This window comes from Mchenga conophoros, linkage group LG4 (genome assembly GCF_057382185.1).
Source record: "Mchenga conophoros isolate Kocher_MC1m ecotype Shallow Benthic linkage group LG4, M_conophoros_male_GT1.1, whole genome shotgun sequence".
Classification (NCBI taxonomy): Eukaryota; Metazoa; Chordata; class Actinopteri; order Cichliformes; family Cichlidae; genus Mchenga; species Mchenga conophoros.
In genome coordinates, this window is record NC_140529.1 from 35,401,011 (window position 1) to 35,422,542 (window position 21,532).

General features: G+C 40.0%; 1 protein-coding gene and 1 pseudogene across 3 annotated transcripts; one reads left to right on the top strand and one right to left on the bottom strand.

Annotated features, from left to right (window-relative positions):
* The first annotated feature begins 1,112 nt into the window (after window positions 1-1,112).
* On the top strand, window positions 1,113-6,301 carry LOC146576668 (amine sulfotransferase-like; annotated as a pseudogene). Its single transcript, XR_014892267.1, has 6 exons — window positions 1,113-2,847; window positions 2,950-3,149; window positions 3,746-3,872; window positions 4,707-4,801; window positions 4,900-5,071; window positions 5,150-6,301. The product of XR_014892267.1 is annotated as an amine sulfotransferase-like (transcript).
* Window positions 5,832-14,161, bottom strand: eif3d (eukaryotic translation initiation factor 3, subunit D). 2 transcript variants are annotated; one of them, XM_085272099.1, is made up of 16 exons: window positions 14,018-14,161; window positions 12,035-12,160; window positions 11,902-11,947; window positions 10,683-10,819; window positions 10,506-10,591; window positions 10,344-10,416; window positions 9,718-9,833; window positions 9,497-9,629; window positions 9,256-9,403; window positions 8,792-8,922; window positions 8,597-8,682; window positions 8,343-8,472; window positions 7,466-7,608; window positions 7,090-7,282; window positions 6,913-7,006; window positions 5,832-5,949 (listed from the first exon to the last, which is right to left on the bottom strand). In XM_085272099.1, exons 2-16 carry the CDS (start codon window positions 12,155-12,157, stop codon window positions 5,936-5,938), a joined length of 1,653 nt encoding a protein of 550 aa, XP_085128225.1. In that variant the 5' UTR covers window positions 12,158-12,160; window positions 14,018-14,161; the 3' UTR covers window positions 5,832-5,935. The 2 variants fall into 2 exon arrangements, with proteins under 2 accessions (XP_085128225.1, XP_085128224.1); XM_085272098.1 differs by having other exon boundaries at window positions 9,718-9,839.
* Window positions 14,162-21,532: the final 7,371 nt, after the last annotated feature.

The following is a 21,532-nucleotide window of genomic DNA, read 5'->3' on the forward strand; positions in this document are numbered from 1 at the left end:
ATTCTCATGCAAAGCTCTGTAGTGCCTAAGCATGGATGAGGTGTTGTTGTTATATCCCAGCTCCCTGGCACATAGCAAACACTTCACCTTGTACAAAAGTAACGACAGCTTAACATAAATTGTATTGCACCATCAGTATTATGAAAATACGTCTTCTGTAGAAATTTACATACACCCTAAAAAATTATTCAGGGGCTTAGTAAATATCATTATAATTCTAAGTTAGATGACCTTGATTAAATCTTTGAAAATCACAAACGTGTTATCTTGAGTTGAAAATACTGAAAAGAATGCTTAAATTTTCAACACCAGTTTGAGTTGAACTGAGCTCTTTTGTTCAAGTTTATTTAAAAGAAAAAATTCTGTATTTGAAACACAGGGTGCATTATTTAAATCTACTCAATATATCTCATAGAAAGTACTCAAAATAACTGAGACACTGGTATTCATACTTATCATTGTCTTTAACTTTAATTATTAATGGTTCAAAATCAATATAATTTTGGGGCGACGAGTGTATGCACCCCATGTGAACTCCAGCCATGGCATCTTCTGTGAGTTGGTAAAATATTCATTCACATGCCCATCCAACTCATAGATTGAAGTGATGATCTGCTGAGCCCATATGGTGCCTTTTGAGGAAAAATGTATTGGACATCATATCTGACCAGTGGATCACTCTGGACAGAATAAAACTGCAAAATAATGGGATGCTACAGAGATTTCTCACTGACCTGATTTTGGATAAGACACGAGGAACACATCGCTGTCTCTTATTTCAAAACTCTGAAGAGAGTCTATGTACTCTGCAGTTGTGTAACTGGAGAGAAAGTTATAGTTCTTATACCGGCAGAGACGGTTACTGAGCTGCTCAATCTTAGTTCCGAATCACACAGGCGGATAAGGAGAGACACAGTTTATGTAGTTCTTCACCCCATGTGGCAATAGAGATTGAAAATGTGACGTCATTCAGGGGTAAAACCGCAAACAATACTGGGAACTCGTGGTAAGAGTTAGCGCACGCAGGCTTTCAATTGGACTCAGTTACACGGCGATAAAAATAAACACAAAAAGTGGCAAGAAGCTGTTGTATTATTAACTGCAATAGCCGGTCGCATGACAGCCACGGAAAGCCGACGGGTAAAGAGATCGGTTGTTATCGGATTACGTCGTTGAAGAGAAATTGTTCGAGCCATGTTTCCGAAGTAACAAAGAGGCGACTGGATTGCAGCCATTCAAAGACCATCGTACGTATCATAAGTTTACCAGTCTCACAAATCGTCGTCATAAATACACATTCGTTAACCGTTTATTAATAGGACCTTTGAGCTCAATGGTAATTAATTAGTAGTGGAAATAATTTCTGGTTCGCATTACAGAAATGTAGCAGTGACAACAATATTGTATGCTGTAATCGTACTGGGCAATTAGTGATACAAAAAACCTGTTTTATCCTGTGAATAAAAGTATATGTTTTTGTCAGTGTACCATAATAACAGAAGCGAAACGCAATATTGTGTCAGGACAATTCACTATTTATGCACAATAAATAAAGGAGCATAGCGCCACAATTTCTGTTCAGCGTCAGACTTGCTTGTAACCTATAACACCAGTTATGTTATGAAAAATGATGTATTAACAACTACAAAACACTGACCTTTGTGGAAATGCTTGGAGCAGACTAACCTGTGAGCTGGAGGGTTCTGGGACGTTATATTTGGTCTTTGAATGGCTGCAATCCAGGCCACCCGTCGTGTCTTTGTTACTTCAGAAACATGGCTCGAACAATTTCTCTTCCATGATGTAATCCGATAACAACTGATCTCTTTACCCGTCGGCTTCCCGTGGCTGTCATGCGACCGGCTATTGCAGTTAATGTTGAAAATCTCCCAATTCTTTTAATCTTTGGGCTGAAGAAAGGACAATACTCGGTGTATATATGCTCAATCAACAATCATTTATTTCCATACAATTCAACACAAAGAGCATTAAAACATCCGGACGGGAGAGATGCTGCCAGAGGGTCAGGCACATGTCTCAAAATGGTGGCAACTTTTATAGCTTCTGACAGCCCCCACCTAGTCATAAAAGCTACATGTTCACATGTTTTTCTACTTCTTAGCGAGACTGGCTCCTGACCTTGGCTCCCTGTCTTCCTACAAAGGTGGTGGTATGGAATGTGGTTTATCTCTTCTGCCCTAGACGCAGAGTCTCCTTTCTCTTCATGATTCAGCAATAAAACATGTCAAGAACACAGTGTGAGACATTCACAGCAGATCAAGGATACAGAGTGATGCACATTTATCTAATAAACTAATATGTAAATATGTTCTGTTAACTCAAAAGTATAATGAGAACTAGACTACATACACAGCACACCATCTCAACTAAAGGATAATATATGTCCTACAGCTGTTAACATAATTCAACTACATTGACTATGGTCATAAAATAACATATGTTTTACTCATAATCTTCACATTAATAATACAACAGCTTCTTGCCACTTTTTGTGTTTATTTTTATCGCTGTGTAACTGAGTCCAATTGAAAGCCTGCGTGCGCTAGTAACCCTTGCCACGAGTTCCTAGTATTGTTTGCGGTTTTACCCCTGAATGACGTCACATTTTCGATCTCTATTGCCACATGGGGTGAAGAACTACATAAACTGTGTCTCTCCTTATCCGCCTGTGTGATTCGGAACTAAGATGGAGCAGCTCGGTAACCGTCTCTGCCGGTATAAGAACTATAACTTTCTCTCCAGTTACACAACTGCAGAGTACATAGACTCTCTTCAGTTTTGAAATAAGAGACAGCGATGTGTTCCTCGTGTCTTATCCAAAATCAGGTCAGTGAGAAATCTCTGTAGCATCCCATTATTTTGCAGTTTTATTCTGTCCAGAGTGATCCACTGGTCAGATATGATGTCCAATACATTTTTCCTCAAAAGGCACCATATGGGCTCAGCAGATCATCACTTCAATCTATGAGTTGGATGGGCATGTGAATGAATATTTTACCAACTCACAGAAGATGCCATGGCTGGAGTACACAGGGGATGAATACACTCGTCGCCCCTCTCCACGGCTCTTCACATCACATCTCCCCCAGGTTCTCATGCCTCCAGGACTGATGGACAAGAAGGGAAAGGTCAGAGCTGTATAGACGCTCAAGCAGCCTGAAGAAAGAGCAGGTTTAGAGATGTAGTATGACAAAGTTCTTTAAGTGGTTAAAAATATAATTTGCTCAGTATTTATGAGTAATTGTATGAAATGATAGATACATTTGTTAAAGAAAAGCAAAATTTTATTGAAGTTTTACTGTTAAGGAATGGCATTAAAGGATTAGAGGCAGTATTTGTTCATATGAAATTCAGATGTTTTTTCTTAGTCAGTTACATAGCACTAATAGCACAAATAGCACACAGCTTTTTGAAACATAGACACTCCTGAGTAGAAAAAACAAACATAGCAGCAAGTAGAATGCTCAAATGAAGCTTCAAAATGTGGTTTCCATATCAATGGGTCACCTTATGGTGACAACATCTAGCTTTGATATACAGCCAATGAAAACAAGTTTGCTTATAAAACAACTGTATATATAAAACTTCATATATAACTTTATATATAAAACAACTCTTAAAACTAGTAGAAATTACTAAACTGCTCAAACTCAAGATATTGTTAAAGAATGAGTGATTTTGAAAGTGGCATGGATTCTGTTTTTTCGTTTTGTTTTTATGTCAGATTGTGTATTTGATGAGGAATCCAAAGGACAACATGGTGTCTTACTATCACTTCAGCAACAGCTTTGCAGACCTTGAGACCCCTCAGAGCTTTGCTCAGTTTTTCGAGTGGTACCTGATGGGAAACCGTACGTGTCTTCATCTCCACTATCTGCCTAATGATGATGACCAAGAAGAGTCCAGGTCTGATAAATGATAACAGATATCAATGTGATCAGGAAGAACTGAAATTGATTATTTCAAACTGAACTGTTTGACATACTTACCCAAGTGCACAGACTAAGGGATAATAGCACATCCATATAGAAAAAAAAAATATGGCTTTATAGTCAAAGGAGCTTGCAAAGAAAAGCGTCTGGACTTCTTTAAGTTACTTGAAGACGTTTCACCTCTCATCTGAGAAGCTTCTTCAGTTCTAAGGTCAAATGGTGGAGAGTCCCAGATATAAACCTAGTGGGAGTAACCCCCCACAGAGGGACAAAAGGACCCCCTGATGATCCTCTAATCGCCTGACCCAAGGTGTGAAACTGGGTGTGGGTCCCAATCAGCCAGAGTATCGGGTGAGTTCATTGTGAAACCTGGCCCCACCTTATCATGCGGATTCCTGAGATCAGATGAAGAAGCTTCTCGGATGAGAGGTGAAACGTCTTCAAGTAACTTAAAGAACTGTCCTAATTTAGTCATTTTTAGCTAAGCTTTACTCATTATTTTTGAGGCAACGAGTTTCCTTAATTTTTTTGAGTTCTGGGAACTAATTAGATTTTACAGTGTATACAGCATTATTAGCATGATTAATAATAGAAAGTGTTAAATTATTGAGTTTTGTCCATCAGAACCAAAAGGGTGGATTGATCATGCCTGCAGTCATGCTGTAGGTAACAACTGACTGTGACATGTGGGTTGTATCTGAACTCAATAAAATGACAATGCCAAATAACTGGATGCATTATACCACTATACAGTTTTAGCATCATCCTGGTTTGACCATGTCAGGGAGTGGTATTCAAACAGAGACCAGTACAACATCCTCTTCCTGACCTACGAGGAAATGATTTTGGTAAGATGTTTCTTTACACTTCTGTTGTTCCTAAGGAAACACTCAAAACTGGCAGAGTTTAAGGTTCTTTTTCTGTTGCGTTCTTGCTTTTATTTCAGGACCTCAAAGGATCAGTGAAGAAGATCTGCAACTTCTTAGGGAAAGACCTGACTGAAGCTGCTATCAGTCAAGTTGTGGAAAAAGCTAAGTTTGAGAACATGAAGAATGACTCGAAAGCAAACTATGAGCACCTTCCACCAGAGCTGTTCAGTGGGAAATTCCTGCGTAAAGGTAACATAACAGACCTGCAGCTGCTGTGCAGACAAATGTGATATCAGGGTATCAGGTGTGTTTTTGTCTTCATTACAGGTCAGATTGGAGACTGGAAGAACACACTGAGTGTTGCACAGAGTGAAAGAGTGGATCAAGTCCTTCGGGAGAAACTTGGTGATTTGCCTTTAAAGTTCATCTGGGAATAAGCAGAGCAGCTCTTCAGGGTCTCCCAGTAAAAATACTGGCAGTGGCATGTTGTACACCTCAGGCCTCCTAGTAGACACTCACAAGATTTTCAGTAAACTTCATCTCTGTCCTGAGGCCACTGAGATTTATACTCACCCAACACTTTTAGTAGATACACCTGTTATCAATTTGAAAATCCTGTGTGGCTTCATTCTCGAGTTATCACATTTACAAACTTGGGTGTCCACCTGTCCGTTCATTAGGGTGACAAAAATATCCCATCAGTGTTGTAAAAAAAGTAATAGTAACTGTTATTCAAATATTAAGTAAATTCATTTTCTTCTTTTATGAAAAAAATCAAACAACCATCAGACTTGTCCTTTGCAAACAATTTCCCGAGTTTATGTTCAGTCACTTGCTTCAGATTATATTCGAGCATCTTCTGACTACTCTGCCCATGAGCAAGCAGTTTTCAGTCACATCCACTCCTTGTTTATCAAGCTCAGTGTTGTGTCCGTTGTGCTCAGCTATAAAATGCTTTATGACATGTTTTGAACTTCAGTACAAGAAATAAAACACAAGACATTAAAGGTAGTTGTATAATCTGCTATTGCCTTTATTGAATGTCAAAAGGAATTCACTTGTTTCTCAGTGAAGGATCAAGGCTGTTTTGGTCACTGAAGCTGACTCCACACTTCAATTATCATCATCTGAAATGAAAAGGGTTCAACATAAGTGCAAGAAGAATCTGATTTATGAACAATGAACACTCAAAAACCAAAGACACACAAACTTTGGAATTTATAATTTAAAAAAAAAAGTGCAGACAAATGCATTTCTTCACCGTGGAATTGAATTATTTCATTTATAGCATTTGAAAGATGAGCTGTTAAAAAAAAACCCAAAATGTTTCTTTGAGGTTACAGGCTACTTTTTCTTTTTTTTCCTTTTTAACTCTGAGTAACTTCTTGTGACCCCAGAGGTTCATGTGATTGGATGTTCCAAAGAAAGTGTTCAAAAACAATGACAGCAATCATAAATAAAAGAATATGTCAAAAAAAATAGCCACTGGTCATTTCATAATCACCATGTTTCTTGTTAATGCAGCATAAGGGAGCCACTGGAGAGAAAAAGACCTTCTCAACCCCAGAAACAGACTTAAGAATTAAGTTTTATAAAAAGACCAAAACACTAAGAGAAAATGTGATTTTATCAAATTCCAACAGTTTCTTGGATTTTTACAGAGTTTATATCTGTTCTCTGACAACTAAGCATGCAGTCTGGTCCAGTACAGATGTGATAATGTTACTCCACAAAGTTACACCAAAATGGGCTAAAAGTGACAAAACACTCAAATTTGAGCACCAAACACTGAATGTGCAAATGTAGCATGCATTACAATCCATTTAAAAATATGAATTAGTTAATCGACTGGCATTTGTGGCCCTGACCAATGAGGGCAGCAGCACCGTCAGCTGGTCGGGCACATCCCTGCTGTCCTGTGTGTAAGAAACATTTGTACCTGAAGAAATCCTGCACTTGTATTCACCGCTAACACACACCAGTGACAGAAACCATTTTCACACCAGCACCAACATGTTAAACTGGAACATCCTGTGCTTCCCACACAAGCTTTAGTTCAACCTCTATTTAAAATAGGAGCTAAACCATACCTTCTTCCTCCTCGTCTTCTTCATCCTCCTCCTCTTCCTCATCTTCATCAGAGCTGAAGGTCCCATCAGGCAGGCTGTACACACGGATCACTTGCTGTAGATGAGAAACAGAATATCAGCTTGTGAGCTCACACACCTCCCAGCTGCCTTTCAGTTCTGCTCTCTGCGCCGGCTCACCTTGTTCGGGTCCTTCAGGATCAGGTACTTGCCCTCGTCCAGCTTGAGGCAGATGTCGATGACGCAGCGCAGGATTCCCCAGGCGTTCTCCATGCTCAGGTTGATCTGGCTGGCGAATTCATTGGGTTTGAACTGCTGGGTGCCCAGGATGACGTGGCGAGCAGAGTCTTTCACGTGGTACCGAGAAACGTACCTGGAGAAACCACAGAGTGATGCAGAGACAGTCAGTCCAGCTTACTGCCTTGGCCTACGAGCACTGCAAGAAGGAACTGGATTGCTCCTCAATCAATGATTGGTGAAAAACCTTTTTCTGCATCTTAATATTTAAATTAGCCTCCTCTCCTTTAACACACAGAATCGGAATCTCGCTCCTCACCCCAGTTTCAGGTACTCTGATCCAGCCAGCATGGCGCAGCAGGTCCAGCGCGCCAGTTTGTAGCTGTTATTCTTCAGCTCGGTGGCCAAGACGGCTCCTCTCTGAGAGTCCAGCTTCTGACGCCAGTCCACACCATTACAATACTACAGGACAAGACAAATCAGACGCACCAAAGCTTATAAACAGAACAGCATATACTTAGCTGAAGGAGGAGGTTAACTGCCTGTGAACAGAGGAGTGGCTCTAGTAGCGGATGCCTTAAAAGCATCTGGAATAACAAAACTGCCTTCATTACAGCAATATTTCACAGAGTCTGAATCTGGAGATGTGTCACCACTTCTGATTTTTACTCACTGAAAATTCACATCAGACAGATGCAGCTGAGAGGTACAACCATGGTTATCTTTAACACAGCATAGACTCTGTTCTGTGTGAGGTGAAACATCTGGAAGGACCTATGTCTGTATGAGAGCTTGGTCTCCAACAATAGACTCAACCCACAAACATAGCTGACCATAGGTTCAGAAGCACAGAAGGAGTCCTACTTCCTTTTGCTGACATCTAGTGATCAAACATGTGAAGTACAGAATGCAGCAGTTTTTAGAAGCACGTGAAAAAGACTGAGAAAAAACACATTTCTGGTTTTTTTGGAATTGCCATTTAGGCCTATTTGTTTTCTCCAGAGCACCTTCTTTCCTTATTTTTCTAAGTTTTTGTAAAAACGGTCAGGGAGATATATCGAATACATTTTAAGCTGAGCAGATGAAGACGCTGCACCTAGCAAGGGCTTTAATTATTTCGGGCCATTTCCTCGACTAACAGACAGATGAGCCTGACTGACTAAGCTCTACTTCATTAAACCCGTTTCCTGTCTTACCCTGGAGTCCCACTCATTCAGAGTCTTGACGTTAATGAAGGACACTTCTCCACTGGCTCCAGTCATCACGCCATCGTGCTCACAGCGGACGATCAGATCGATGTCTTCTCCGAGCTTCCAGTGACGGTACCTTTAACACAAATACAAAATATCAGGAATTAAACCCAGGAATATTTACTACAGCAGTTACAACAGCCTCTTGTTCTGCTGGAAAGATGAGAAATTACAAATTGGTTTGAAGCTACTGAACATACCGGTAAGCCACAGATGCCACCTCACTCTTGTCCATATCCTCCTCCACAAATGGGTTTGAGTTAGGAAACTTGTAACGGTCTCCACCCTACAAGAAAGAAAACAAAGACCACTCACTTTCATGAGCCAATTTTGTTTAAGGCTAGCTTAGCTTAGCACAGAAAGGCGTTGGGGCTTCCAGTCATGTGACTTCGTACCATGCGTAAACACTGCTGGCTGAAGTTGTGGTTAATGTACGTGGCCTCCATGGCCAGGTTGCGAGGAGAGTTGAAGGAGTTGCCCTCATCCTGGGGAGGCTCGTTGGCAGTCTCACTCACAGTTAGCAGATCTGAGGGGAACAGTTGGAGATCAGAGCGTCAGTATGGCTGATAGAACTCAGTCATGTTCACTGGTGAATGTTTTGGGGCATTTTTTCCCCACAATGAGAACGTCTTTCAGGGTTGTAAATATATGTTACATTCAAGTAAACAAAATGCGGGGTAAATAAAAGAGTGGTTTAAAAATTCTCATTGCAATCCTTCAAATTTTCTTCTCTGCAGAAAAACACCTGGGTCATGAGCTGTTCTCTCAGGCTTTATTTACAGTCAAACTTGTTTTTCCGAGCAAACTAAGTGTAAAACATCAGAGTGAAACCAGCTGCTGGTGACTACAGGTCGCTCACCAAAGTCTGAGTTATCTCTCTTGTCGAAGAACAGCTTGTTGCCCACTCTCTGCACGATGATGTCCCAGGAGTTGACTGAGCGCGTGCAGCACATCAAGGTGGCCAAGATGGCATCAGTGGCAAACACGTTACCCTGAGTCTTAGCCAGCTGGAGGGAGGAAAGAAATAAATAATCATGTAAGAAAGCTGCCAAACACAGGGTTCAGACAGCAATGCATTTTCAGGCAACATATTTTTTTACCTTGCGGATGACGGGGTCGTCGGTGGTAGTAACAGTGTGGAAGATCCTTTTGATGCTCTTCAGCTGCTTCTCGTTGCGGGTGGTGATTCGATCAAAGGCCTTATCGTAGTACTCCAAAGCACCACAGCACTCACTGCAGGAAATGAGAAGTGAAACCTCATCATCACCTGCATTTCCCCCCTATAATAATCTATTACAAACAGCGGCTCAGCTTCACCTACATGTCAAGGGGGTCAGACACCTCCATGTATCTCATCTTCATCAGTCTGGGGAAGTCCATCTCCTCCTTCACCTCCCAGTCACTCCTAACCTCCACAGAGGAGTCTCTGGGCTTCAGCTGCGCCTTCGTGAACAGACAAGGATGTCAAGAACAAAGTCAATAACACCACAGTACAAACACACCTTTGAGTCTTAAAACCTTGAGATCACATTATCTTTAAAAATGGGTTTAAACATGATGTGAGCCACAAAAGCAATCATACCAGAAAAAAATGTAATTCTTACTGTTGGCAAGGGCTGAGATTTAAAGCAGCATATGCTGACATTACTTTGACTGAGATGCACTACAAAACTAGCCAATATTAAATGATACGAGGTCAGGCTCACTGGGATTTATTTACTTCTTAAGCTTATTTGTGAAACAGCCAGAGTGTGAAACTCAAATTTACGCTGTGGACAATATTCTTTCTGGACTTCCAGTATCAGTTTACCTTCCAGTTATTTTCTCGATTAATTGTTTACATCATAAAAATGAAAAAATCCAAAACAACCTGAAGCAAAAACACATGAACCTTCCCATTATTACATCACAAAAAATTGAATTTATATTTCAACAGTAAATAAACACCTGGGATTTTTGGTCCCATTTCTGACGGACACCAAACTGCTTTTGGAACTTCTTCTGCAGCCGCATTCGCTCTCTGACAAGACAAAAACATGGGATCAAACTTCAAGATGTGACGATTTCACCGCCTGTGACCAAAAGCGTTCAGATGTGCTCTCCTCTCACCTCTCTTTCTGCTTAGCACTCTTCGGGAGCGTTTGCATGTTGAACTGCGTCATGTTCCTGCGGTCTTTGTCCCTGCGCAGGTTCCTCTGTGAAAACAAAAACATACTGTTACCAAAGTCCTAAAAGGTTAGATTAAAAACATTTAAATATCACCCACTCTGCGACGATCTGTCGTACCTGAGCAAACCTCATGCGGTTCCTCTGGTAAGCCGTCTTCTGGGTCTTGGCAGTGTCCACCAGCTGGAAGCTCGTCTCATCCTCCTCGTGAAAGTAGGCGTACTGACTGCCGCCTCCAAACTGAGAGGAATATTTATCTGAGGACAAAATAAACATAAACAATTAAGAAATCAGCAAGAAACCACAAAATAAATTGAAGATTTTTTGATGATGTTTGAAATGCTTGTGCAAACAGAAAAGTAAATCAGAATATAAAAGAGAAGAAACTGTGATATCATACAAATAAAACAGATGTCGTGGTCTAATCCTGCTGATATTCTAATGAAACACAAGAAATTATCTTTTCCACATAATTTAGGTGTAACAGATTCGCTTGAAAACCAGCTACATTCAAGTCTATTTTCATCTAAAAACTTTATTTTAGATATAAGAAAATCAAAGAAAATCTGCCAAATAAAACGTACCAAAGAGGCAGATTTTGTACAGCTAGGGCTGTTCGATATAGCGATATATATCGGATGATGATAAAAAAAACGTCTATCATTTCCTATCACGCTATCGTTTGTTTCGTGGTGTTGTGAAATAAACTGTTTACGGCAATATTTGTTCATGGTTTTGATGGTCACTGTAGTGGCTATATTAATTTCTTAAAGTTCTCTCTTTCTCTTATATTTAATATAACCACACTACGGACGGACAAGCGCCTGTTTTTATGAGTTGTCATTAGCAACAACAACGGTAAAACCATTGCGTGGCTCCGCTGTCCGCTTGTTTGTTTTCCATGTAAACTTTTCACAATAAAGCTCAAGATCCTGTTGAGACTTTTCAAAATAAACTGAATCATGTGAAATAGTATGCAGAGAGTTTATGGATGAGAAGCAAAAAGAGCCGCCAGGTGCTAAAAAATAAACCTTAGACTCAAACGTTAGAACAGGCTTTTCCCCGCAGCACGCCGTGTAATAAATACAAAGAAAACATCGGCCGTTACAACCTATGTGTAAAAATGTATAGTTTCATGCATCGTTTAAAACACTCGACTCCAGGTAAAGGACGCCCAGCTGAAAACACTTCACGCCAAGTCGAACTGCCCGAGATTCATCGAATTTACAGAAAATGTTACATTTTTGTGATTCATATCGTTGTCAGGACGATAAATGTCTTATATCGGGATATGAGATTTTGGTCATATCGCACAGCCCTATGTACAGCTGTGACTTACTTGTGTATCTCTTGTCTTGGTAAGTAGCTCCGGTCCAGTCTGCAACCTACCAAACACAAAACACACAAAGTCAGTAAAAAAACAAACCCTGGAAAACCTTTTTCCTCTTTTCAGAGCAAAACTGATAACAAACCTTTCCCAGACGATCTCCTTTGCTGAACGGCTGGTAGGGCATGTCTTTAAATTTCTCAGGGACCGCACAAGGACCCCAGCCGGATGGGTTGTCCTGGATCACAGGGGCGTGGAACTTCGCCATGGCCTGAAGACAGAGGGGAAACGGAAAAAGACGACAAACCCTATGAGACCAAACATTAAAAACCTTCTGGGTCTAGCTGACTGATGGTACACATACAGGGTCTCAGGCAATGAGCAGCACTGATTTCTTCAGCAATGCACTAAAAGAAACAGGCATTGATCAGCTTGCGCAGTGGGCTAGTCATCACTGACCCCTGAAAGTCAACTCCATGATTTATGGCTATAATACAACATATTAAAACAGTGACAGGATTCTTCAGTTAAACAAATTTTCGTTTTAGTTACAATTTTGGCTTCCACTGATTGTTAAAACCGAATTGCAATAATTATTTTCTTTACAACAATTGCCTTGTTTGAGTTTTTATTTCATTTATCTCCTGCATAATTAGCCAATATAAGCAAGTCTTTGGGATAGTTTCTTCCCACATTTCTCTTTTCTTTAGGTGGTGGATCTAACTGATGTTTAGTTGTGGTTTGCCCCTTCTCAATTTTTGTTTTTTTATCATTAAATGCTTTTAATGTGTCATGCTGTAGTATTTCCCACCATCTATCAACAAAGAGATTTTGGATCCCTTTGACAAAAACAGAAAGAGAATTCTGGTACATGAGTGCCTAAAAAGTACTTACATTGCTCGTGAATCAGTCATTACAGCTGTATGATCAACATAGGATCCTGCAGTACACCACTTGGGATCCTATGGTACAAGCTGTTGCCTAAGCATGTAACAAACACCTTTTGAGCTATTAGCGTGGGTGGAGGGTGTCTCTGTTACTCTATAATTAAATCAGCAGGGTGCCGTGGGGTTTCTATACCACAATGCTGTTTAATTACAATAAAGCAAAACAGAAGGGCTTTTGAACAAAAATGAATGTGTGTGGATGCACCCCAAATGATTTTAGTGTGGGGCAGTTTGACCTGTAGAAATCTGGTCTACTTTTGACACTCAAGGCTCAGTTACAGCACAGCAAATGCTGCATGCCCCACAGACATGAACCACAGGCCACAAATACAGTATTTAAATGGTTTAAATGTTGATTGACCCACAAGTGGGACATCTGGGCCATTTCAGATGGACCTGAGGTTGCATTCATCATACTTATCCTGAGTCAAGCCTAAATGTAGGCCACAGCTGCGTCAAATATTTCTTTGTAAGGTTTAGGTGGTACAGTTAAAAAAAAACAAGGAACCGGTATTGTGTTGAGCCCTTCAAGATAACATCTGGCATGCTCCCACCAACAAAGAACCGCTCTGTGGCTAAAATAAAACATCTCCTACTAACGCGGTGTCTTTTAAGACCGATGAACAAAGACCAATCAAGACAATCTCCAAAGCAGATTGAGTGCGCAGTAGACCTGACGTGGATCATTTCATCATCCTGTAATGCTGCATTAAAGTTGGTAACATAAAGTAATGATCGGTGCTCACTGCTGGTACATTCACGATTCTAAGATTTCAACCATAAGCACGTCCAAGGACATTATTTTATCGTTTGATTTGATGTTTAAGATTTGTGATATTAAAAACGAATAAATGGGCTCTTTACGGGCTTTCGGTAGCCAACTGGTAATAATCGCTGCTTAAAAACTAGACATACTAAGACTAAACGCACAGTTGCTAACTTGAGATCAGCCAGTGTAATTATTTAAAAGAAATAGAGCAGCATTGAAACGCTTTTTCTGCACCGTTAGCTCATTGTGGCTAACGCTAACCCTAGGCACCGCCAGGTGGTCATGCTAGCAATGCTAAGCTAACCGGGTGGAGCGCGTCACGCGCGTAAACACAAAACTCTGATGTTTGACTGAAAATGCTGCTAAAAACAGGCGCTTTTCACACGTCTGTGTGTGCTTTCTCTGCTCTTACCGTGAATTCTGTGTCAGTATATGGAGTCTTTTAATCCAGCAGTTTCTCTGACGCTGCTCTGCCCCAACACAGCGCCGGTATGAAAGGAAGTGCGAAGGGCCGTATACCGCTGTGTTTCCTGCAGTGTTACAGCAGCAGCCGACGTAGTACGTCAGTTGTTTGTTTGTTTTTTACCGTCGTCTGAAATGAGCGTTCCCTAAAAAGTAAGATAACTGCTATTTTTACATTACATGAAAAAAATACAGGTTAATGTATGTAATTTTAATAATTAATTAGGCCAAAGAGCAAATAAATGGTTGAATGGCCTTTTGAAATGTTACTCTCAAATTCTATGCTTATGAAGTTTAATTTTCAATATTGTTAAAGAGAAATACAACAATCATTCATACATATATACTGTAGATCTTTGGATGTTATATAATTTTGCATATTACTACATTTTTAGCCAATTTTATTTGGGTTTCATTGGCTAATTTTCAAGAGATTTTTTAAATCCCTTTGCGTTAGTTACGTGTCCTTTTATTTTGAAAGAACGCATCGGATGTAAAGCTATGCTATCACGTCTAACTTAACAGCTGTTGTGTGCTGCAGTTCAGGACGTCACCGCTAGAGGGTACCAACTACATGTGTTCCTGCTAGCGATCAACGACACAATCAAAAAATGTTTCCAAAAAAGCCTTAAATACTGCGGTTTGTCAACAGTGGTGGTGTTTTTCAATAATTGCAACAATAATCACTCAGACGTTTTGCTTTTAACAAGTATTTAAAAACTTTTCTTGTCAAAAAGTGCTGCAATTTCCCACTTTGACCACAGGAGGGCAGTGAATACTTTACATTGTGATCACCCACGGTCTCCACAAACGTCCAAAATATATATTTACACTTCCGGGCGCAATTTCCAAAATCAAACATTTAAACAGTTGTTAAAATATCAAAAAACAAGGTAAATGGGGTAAATATTATGTTTTCTTACATTGATGTGTAGAAATACATTTGAAACTACAAATTATATCCAATATTCACAGCCTAAAATACCTATACTTTCTAAAAAGCATGGAATGAGTATTATTTAATTAATTTTGTTAAGCCATTTAAAATAGGAAAGTATTTCCATATGGTCAATTTTATATGGTGATTTTTTGGTATCTTAATTTTTGTTCAGTCAGTAGCAGAATCCTGGTAAACCCATCCATTCATCCATCCATCCATCCTGAGGGTGTCATGGCGTTTGGTTACTGGGACAACAAACTCAGTTTTGAGGTTCTTTTATTTGCATTTTATGCTATTTTTCACTGCATGCACATTTATTGCACTGCACTTATCTGACAGTTTGCAGATTAAATAAAATTTTATGGCTTGATTTAAACTCCTGTGTTTGAATATAAATGGAGCCTTTGGAAGCAGCTGTGAGTGATGGTGTTTCTCAGCCTATTTGTTGAAGTTCTTTGTGGAACTGAACCAGCGACAACTAAAAACAAGCACAACTGGAGCTGATTAACGTCAGCCAACAGTTACTACCACTGAAACTCCCGAAAGTCAGAAAGGAGATGAGACGCTCGTCAGAGCTTTGTAGCAACAGAACAGGAGACAGCCACATTACAAAAATCATTCAGAGGATTCAAAATCATTCTGCAGATCAATATGTCATGTTTACAGATTACTCCGGAGCTGTATGCATCACCACGCTGTGCAGTCACATTTGTGGGGAGCTGCACGTGAACCTGCAGCAAAACAACACTGTTTGCCAGCTGAGAACTAGAGGTGTGTGTGTGTTGTGTGTTGAAGGCTGGCCTGGAGGATTTGTTAATCTGTATGAGTAACACCTGGACATGTTATTGGGTTAGAAAATGCAGAAAGTGTCCCTCATCCAAGGTCCTGCTGTTGCGTTCCATATAAAGTGCTGGTTACTGAACCTTGCCACGTGTAAGTTGTTGTTTTCTTTCCTTTTTGTGTTTTGTCTTCTCTTCTTTTTGCCATTTCTGAGATGGCCTGTGAGGGTGTAGCTCACAGTGTTGGACTGTATGGACTCAACTGGAGCAACTGGAGCAAAGTTCACCTTAGAGGAAAACAGGTTTCTTTTTCTTTTCTCTCTCCTTGTTTTCTCAGCAGATACAAGATTCATACAGGTTCCATTTATTGTCAGTCCACCGTGTTTCATCTTGTCTTTTTAATGCTGCTTTATGCAAGTAATTAGAGCTTAATCTCATACACGTTCTGTCAAAAGTGCTTTAGAAATGTAAATCAGACGCACATCACCTCAGAGGCCTCGAGAGGGGCTTCTAAACGAATCCCCAATCCAATTAAGATGTTACTCATGCGGCGCAAAGGTCAGGAAATCTGATTAAAACAGAAAAAGGAGTCTGTGTGCGCGACTGTTGTCAATTTGGCAGAGAGAAAATGAATTCTCCTGCAGCAGCGTCAGCCCTTCCTGCTGCTCAGGGATCAGTCGGGTGATGAATAATGCTGCCATCTTCGCATATCTGCAAGTCTTTCTCCACATCTGCATTCTCGTCTCCGACATGTAGTCGAGCTCGAACAAAACCACAGATTCTCACTGTGTAGACAACAGATACAGCACTACAGTGAACTCTGCCATTTTCCTTGTTTTGTGTGTTGATTATCTCCCGGCAGCTGGGCGGTGAGTCATATCAAACTTGCCCACAGTCGTCCTTCCGGGATTTCTGGAGCGGCGCTGACAACAGATGGTCAGCACAGTGTGTGCTAAGTGATTTTATTATGTATCTTGATGGATGTATGAATTATTTCTGTAAACCAAAAAGAATATCTTTTACACCCTCACACAGAGGGTGTTTTGCTAGCTAGGTGGAAAGGAACAAGACAGCCGCTGTCTGACGCAGAGGTGTATTTTTGTCAGACTTGATGTTTCTTTGCAATTTTACAGCAGCAGCAACATCTTTCACACGACTTTGTTCTAAACCAAAGGTGTCAGACTCAGTTTTACTGAGGGCCACCGTGGGAAAATCAAGTGCCAGACATATACAGTTTACTGGCTCCAGTTTAATGAAAAATCCTTGTTTCTCAGTTTTTTCAATTAGAAATTAAACACAGGTCAGGGAAAAGTTACACCATGGAAGAGAGTGCAAAACTCTTTGGATTTTGTTCACAAAAGAATGGGGAAACTGGAGCGTGAGGAAGGCGAAGCTTTCAATTTTAGATCTACGTTGCAACCCTCACCTGTGCTCACGAGCTTTGGGTAGTGACTGAAAGCACAAGATTGTGGTGAGGAGGTCAAACATCTGGCGGGAGCTCAGAGAAGAGTTGCTGGTCCTTCCCGTCAAAGGGAGCGCGCTTCATTGGCTCAGGCGTTTGATGAGGATGTTCCCAAGAGGTTTTCCAGCCACGACCAACTGGAAGGAGAACCCAGGAGAGATGATATGTGTTGAATGGCCTGTGGAAGGCCTCAGGATCCTTCAAGGGGAACTGGAAAGCGTTGCTGGAAAGAAGGATATCTGGGAAACCTTGCTAAGCCTGCTGCCATCGTGACCCGAAGATGATGATTGATGTATGTTGAAGGAACAATGGGCTGGGTGGTCAGTTCCTTAATCTTAATTATGCAAATTCTCATGACCAATGATCAACAACCACTGATCAAAACCCACTGTCAAGGACCATTGATCACTGGCCATGAGTACCATTCACAATTGTTCCTTCAGTGGGCTGGTTTCAGTCATTATGCAAATGTGCTGTTTATAAGATTGGGGAAACCTGCAGTCAGCTGAGACTGAAGAAGTCATTTGGATGAGTGACGAAATGTTTCTCCCACAAAACGCTACGTCCAGATGAACAGAATCAACTTTTCTACTTACCTGGATGATTGATGAGCATGCATCAAGATGATTGATGGATGGATAGAAAAGAATGTATTCTAGTAACATTTTCTCAAGAAAACTGCCATTTAGCTGTTTCAAGGTAGCAAGTTTGAGACATTTATTGGTAAAGAATGAATAGTGAAAAACTAGCAGGCTGGAGGTGTCAATGTTCTGCAACATAAGTGTCAAAACACAGGAGGTCTCCCCGAGTGAGACAGGGAGCTAACGGAGCTGCAGATGAGGAATATTGTTTGCAGAGCTGAGTGATAAACTGTGTCAGTCTTATTTGTGTTGTAGGAGACTGGAGGGGGGTCCGTGGGCGGCTGGAGGCAAATCAGAAGTTAGTAAGGGGAACAGGCAGAGCGTGGGTAGGCTGGGGAGCAGGTGATTCCTTTCTTTGACAGGTTACAGAGAACAAGTGATGAAGTGGGCAAGTTTGCTCCACAGGCAGCAGCCGAGTGTGTTTCCGAAGGAGGAAAGATTTCCAAGACAGCTGGGAGCAGGAAACCAGGAGAGGCGAGGAGAGACGGGATTATTACAGGCAGATGATTGCAAACAACAGGTAACAGCACAATGTTCATCACAATAGTAATGACGATCTGCTGCAACCTCCAGCACTTGATTAATAAATCAAGCTGGACCCAGTGAGAGGAGCCAGCGCAGCAGCTCCACTTGATACTGACATCCACCTCACACCAAGCTGCTTCACAGCTGCAGGAGGTACAAGATAATTATAAAACTAAACATCCTGAAAATTTAAAAGCAAAAAAGTAAATCTTTAACTTTCTTTTTGAAAACGTCTACAAGTCTTGCCGAGCCCGTTTTACAGGTTTGGACCAAGCAACTGGAAAACAGAGTACAAAAACATCTTCTAATGTCCTGCCTTAGACATCATCATATCATCCCACAGATAATGTAATAACTGAAATAATATAAATAAAAATGAATAAATAAAAGAAAGAAACACCTAAACGAGCAGATTTTTATATAGCTGTTCTTGGGAAAGCAAAATGTATTTGGCACCAGCGTGCATTCAGATCACAAATCTGATTGGAAAAGCTGTCACACAGGACAGGATTTAAAACAAATGCCAAACTTTACAGAATTAAAAGGCATTTTATACCATATTTATGTTTTTGTCTTCTTCATAAATCCTGATTCTTTATAACTCATCCACCTGGATGCTGGAGTTAGGGGCATGGCCTACTTTGATTGGCAGGTGTGGTGACTCACCTCTGCTGCTTGGAGTCACTGATCATGAACTCTCCACTGAGCATTTCCAATAATAATGTGTCTCCCTGTGCAGGACAGAGCATCTCAGAAAAGTGTGCTTCAGCTGTGCTGAGTTAAATTCTAATATTTTGTTATTCTGTTGCTTCAGTGAGCAGAAGAATCTGATTCTTTGTGTTTCGCATATTCACTTTGAGCGTGACAGCTAGCCTTAGCTGAACGCTATTTTTCATCCCAGAGTGAGTCTATAATCAGTTACATTTCATATCAACACAAAAGTGTAACCATTATTTATTATCATTATATTTTCCACTGTGTTACAGACAAAAGCTGTTTGGTTGTAGACGTACACGAGGCACTACACATTTGAAAAAGCATGTCATTGAAGTCTGAGCTATCCTCAAATGTAATATTTTTTCAACATTACACAGAATTTATGGTTATTCAACATCTTTATGTAAGACTTTGATGTCTAAAAACGTACCATTTTTACCATTTATCTGATATTTAAGACACAGAAATCACATGCAGCACACCTCACACAATGGATTAGGGGGAAATAGAAAGATCTTTTTAAAACAGTTTCTATAAATATGAAGCTTTTTTCTCAGAATCAGGACCTGGTGCTGCTTCCCAATTGAAGATAACCTCATCTTCCTAAAACATAAAACACTTTAATGTGTGTAAACGTGTGAGTATGATGGCTTAAAGGAGTACTTTGCAGTTTTCCAACCTTCCCCTGTTATGGATCAAATTAAAGAAATGTCAGCAGAAATGTCACCCATCCTTTCACACCTCTGAATCATACTGAAATGATTCATACTTAATGAAATCATTATTCCCTCGATTCTTTCCAAGATAACGCTGAAAAACAGATGCTCTTTAAGCAGGCAGGGAGGTCTGCTGGGAGTCACTGTATACGCTATAATAGTGTTTAGATCAGTTACAATAATCCCCTATAAATTATCAAGCTTTTACGCATTTAATGTGAACATAAACTATGACATCACGCCTAAGCCCTGATATACTATCAGCCGCACAGTATGTAAGTGTAACACTGTGGGCATGTGTTAACCACTAAATACTAACATGTAAACTCAACTCATGTTTAAATGGACTTTCTCTGCATTTTTTGTAAAATATATGAATTAAAATCTGTAAAACAAGTAAATATGTGATGTCATATTGTCTTTAAAACACGTTTCTCAGTTTTAATGATAATTTTGGACAAATAATGATGAAAGTAATATTCAAAGACATGTATCCTAGTGTAAAGCAAAACTTGATATCCAGCAACACAAAAAAGCACATTCTAGTGTAGCGTGCACATTTTCTGTTAATAAATGATGGAACCTGCAGACTTTTTTGCAGTAATTAAAAATAAATGTACCTCATTTAAAACTGATTACTGCTTGTAGTAAATAATCAATAAAATTGATAGTTGATGCAAAAATGGGCATGTTTGTCTGAAAAAAGGAATATAGCTGAAACCAAAGAACTAGATTTAGGACAGAATCAGCCCAGAGAGCAACATCCATGCTACCCGGTGCTTCACCATCCTGGCAATATGAAGCTTAAATGCTTTGGTGATTGGGTCTTCGTCATGGCTGCGGTTCAAAGTGGGCTGGTGCTACATGTGCTGAAAAGACACTGAGCATTTGAAGGACAAATTACTTCACAGTTCACTCTCAAAGTGATTACGGTGAGGACAAAAGGAAAGACAATGAAGACAAAGGGAAGCTGAAGTTTGCGTCTGTTATGCAACAGGCTGCTAACACTCATTCTCCTTTAAAACTGTTGTTTACTGGTATTTATGTTTAACCTTGTAATCATTTGGCTTTCAGTAAGAATGATTCAACTTGCATGACTCTTTTTGAACTGCAGCTTTCTAATGAAACATAAATATCTTTCACTAGTTTTGTGCAGTTATTTTTTATTATCTAAATTTGTATTTTTTTAATTTATTGGACATTTCTTAAAAATTCCACAAAAATCATTTACAATTATAAATAATTTTTTAATATTATAGGCAGCAAAAGACAATTACATGTTAGCCTGCAGGAGACCTGTGACTCCTTTATTCAAAGTCAAACTAAAGCCAGACACTCAAAAAAAGTAATAAAAGGCCTTTATTCTGCAAAAACCCAGCCAAAGTCCAAATTTGTCAGGTTTTTTTTTTTGCTTTTTTGCTTCCTAAAAAGTTCTAGATACTCTGTGCAAAAAATTGATCTGATTAATAAATTACATTTTTCAGCCATGGTTTTGAAAGATATTTCCAGACAGTGAAGTCAAAGTAGCAAACACAGGAAATATTGGGAAGTTCCTCGTTTGGCTGTTTTAGTGTGCAGCTGTTCTCTGTTTTTCCTGAACTGCATCACACAACAAGTCTTTGATCCGCCCATTTTAACCTCCAACAGGCTTTTGTAAAATGACGTTAACTCGCATTAACTAAAAC

Bases quoted from the DNA above. Each gene is read 5' to 3' on its own strand.
- eif3d (XM_085272098.1), bottom strand. From the start codon at position 12,157: ATGGCGAAGTTCCACGCCCCTGTGATCCAGGACAACCCATCCGGCTGG. The intron at 9,840-10,343 runs GTGTTTATTTAC...CTGTTCACGAAG, and splicing joins AATGGGACCAAAAATCCCAG to GCGCAGCTGAAGCCCAGAGA. The intron at 8,683-8,791 runs GTACGAAGTCAC...TCTTTCTTGTAG, and splicing joins GCCAGCAGTGTTTACGCATG to GGTGGAGACCGTTACAAGTT.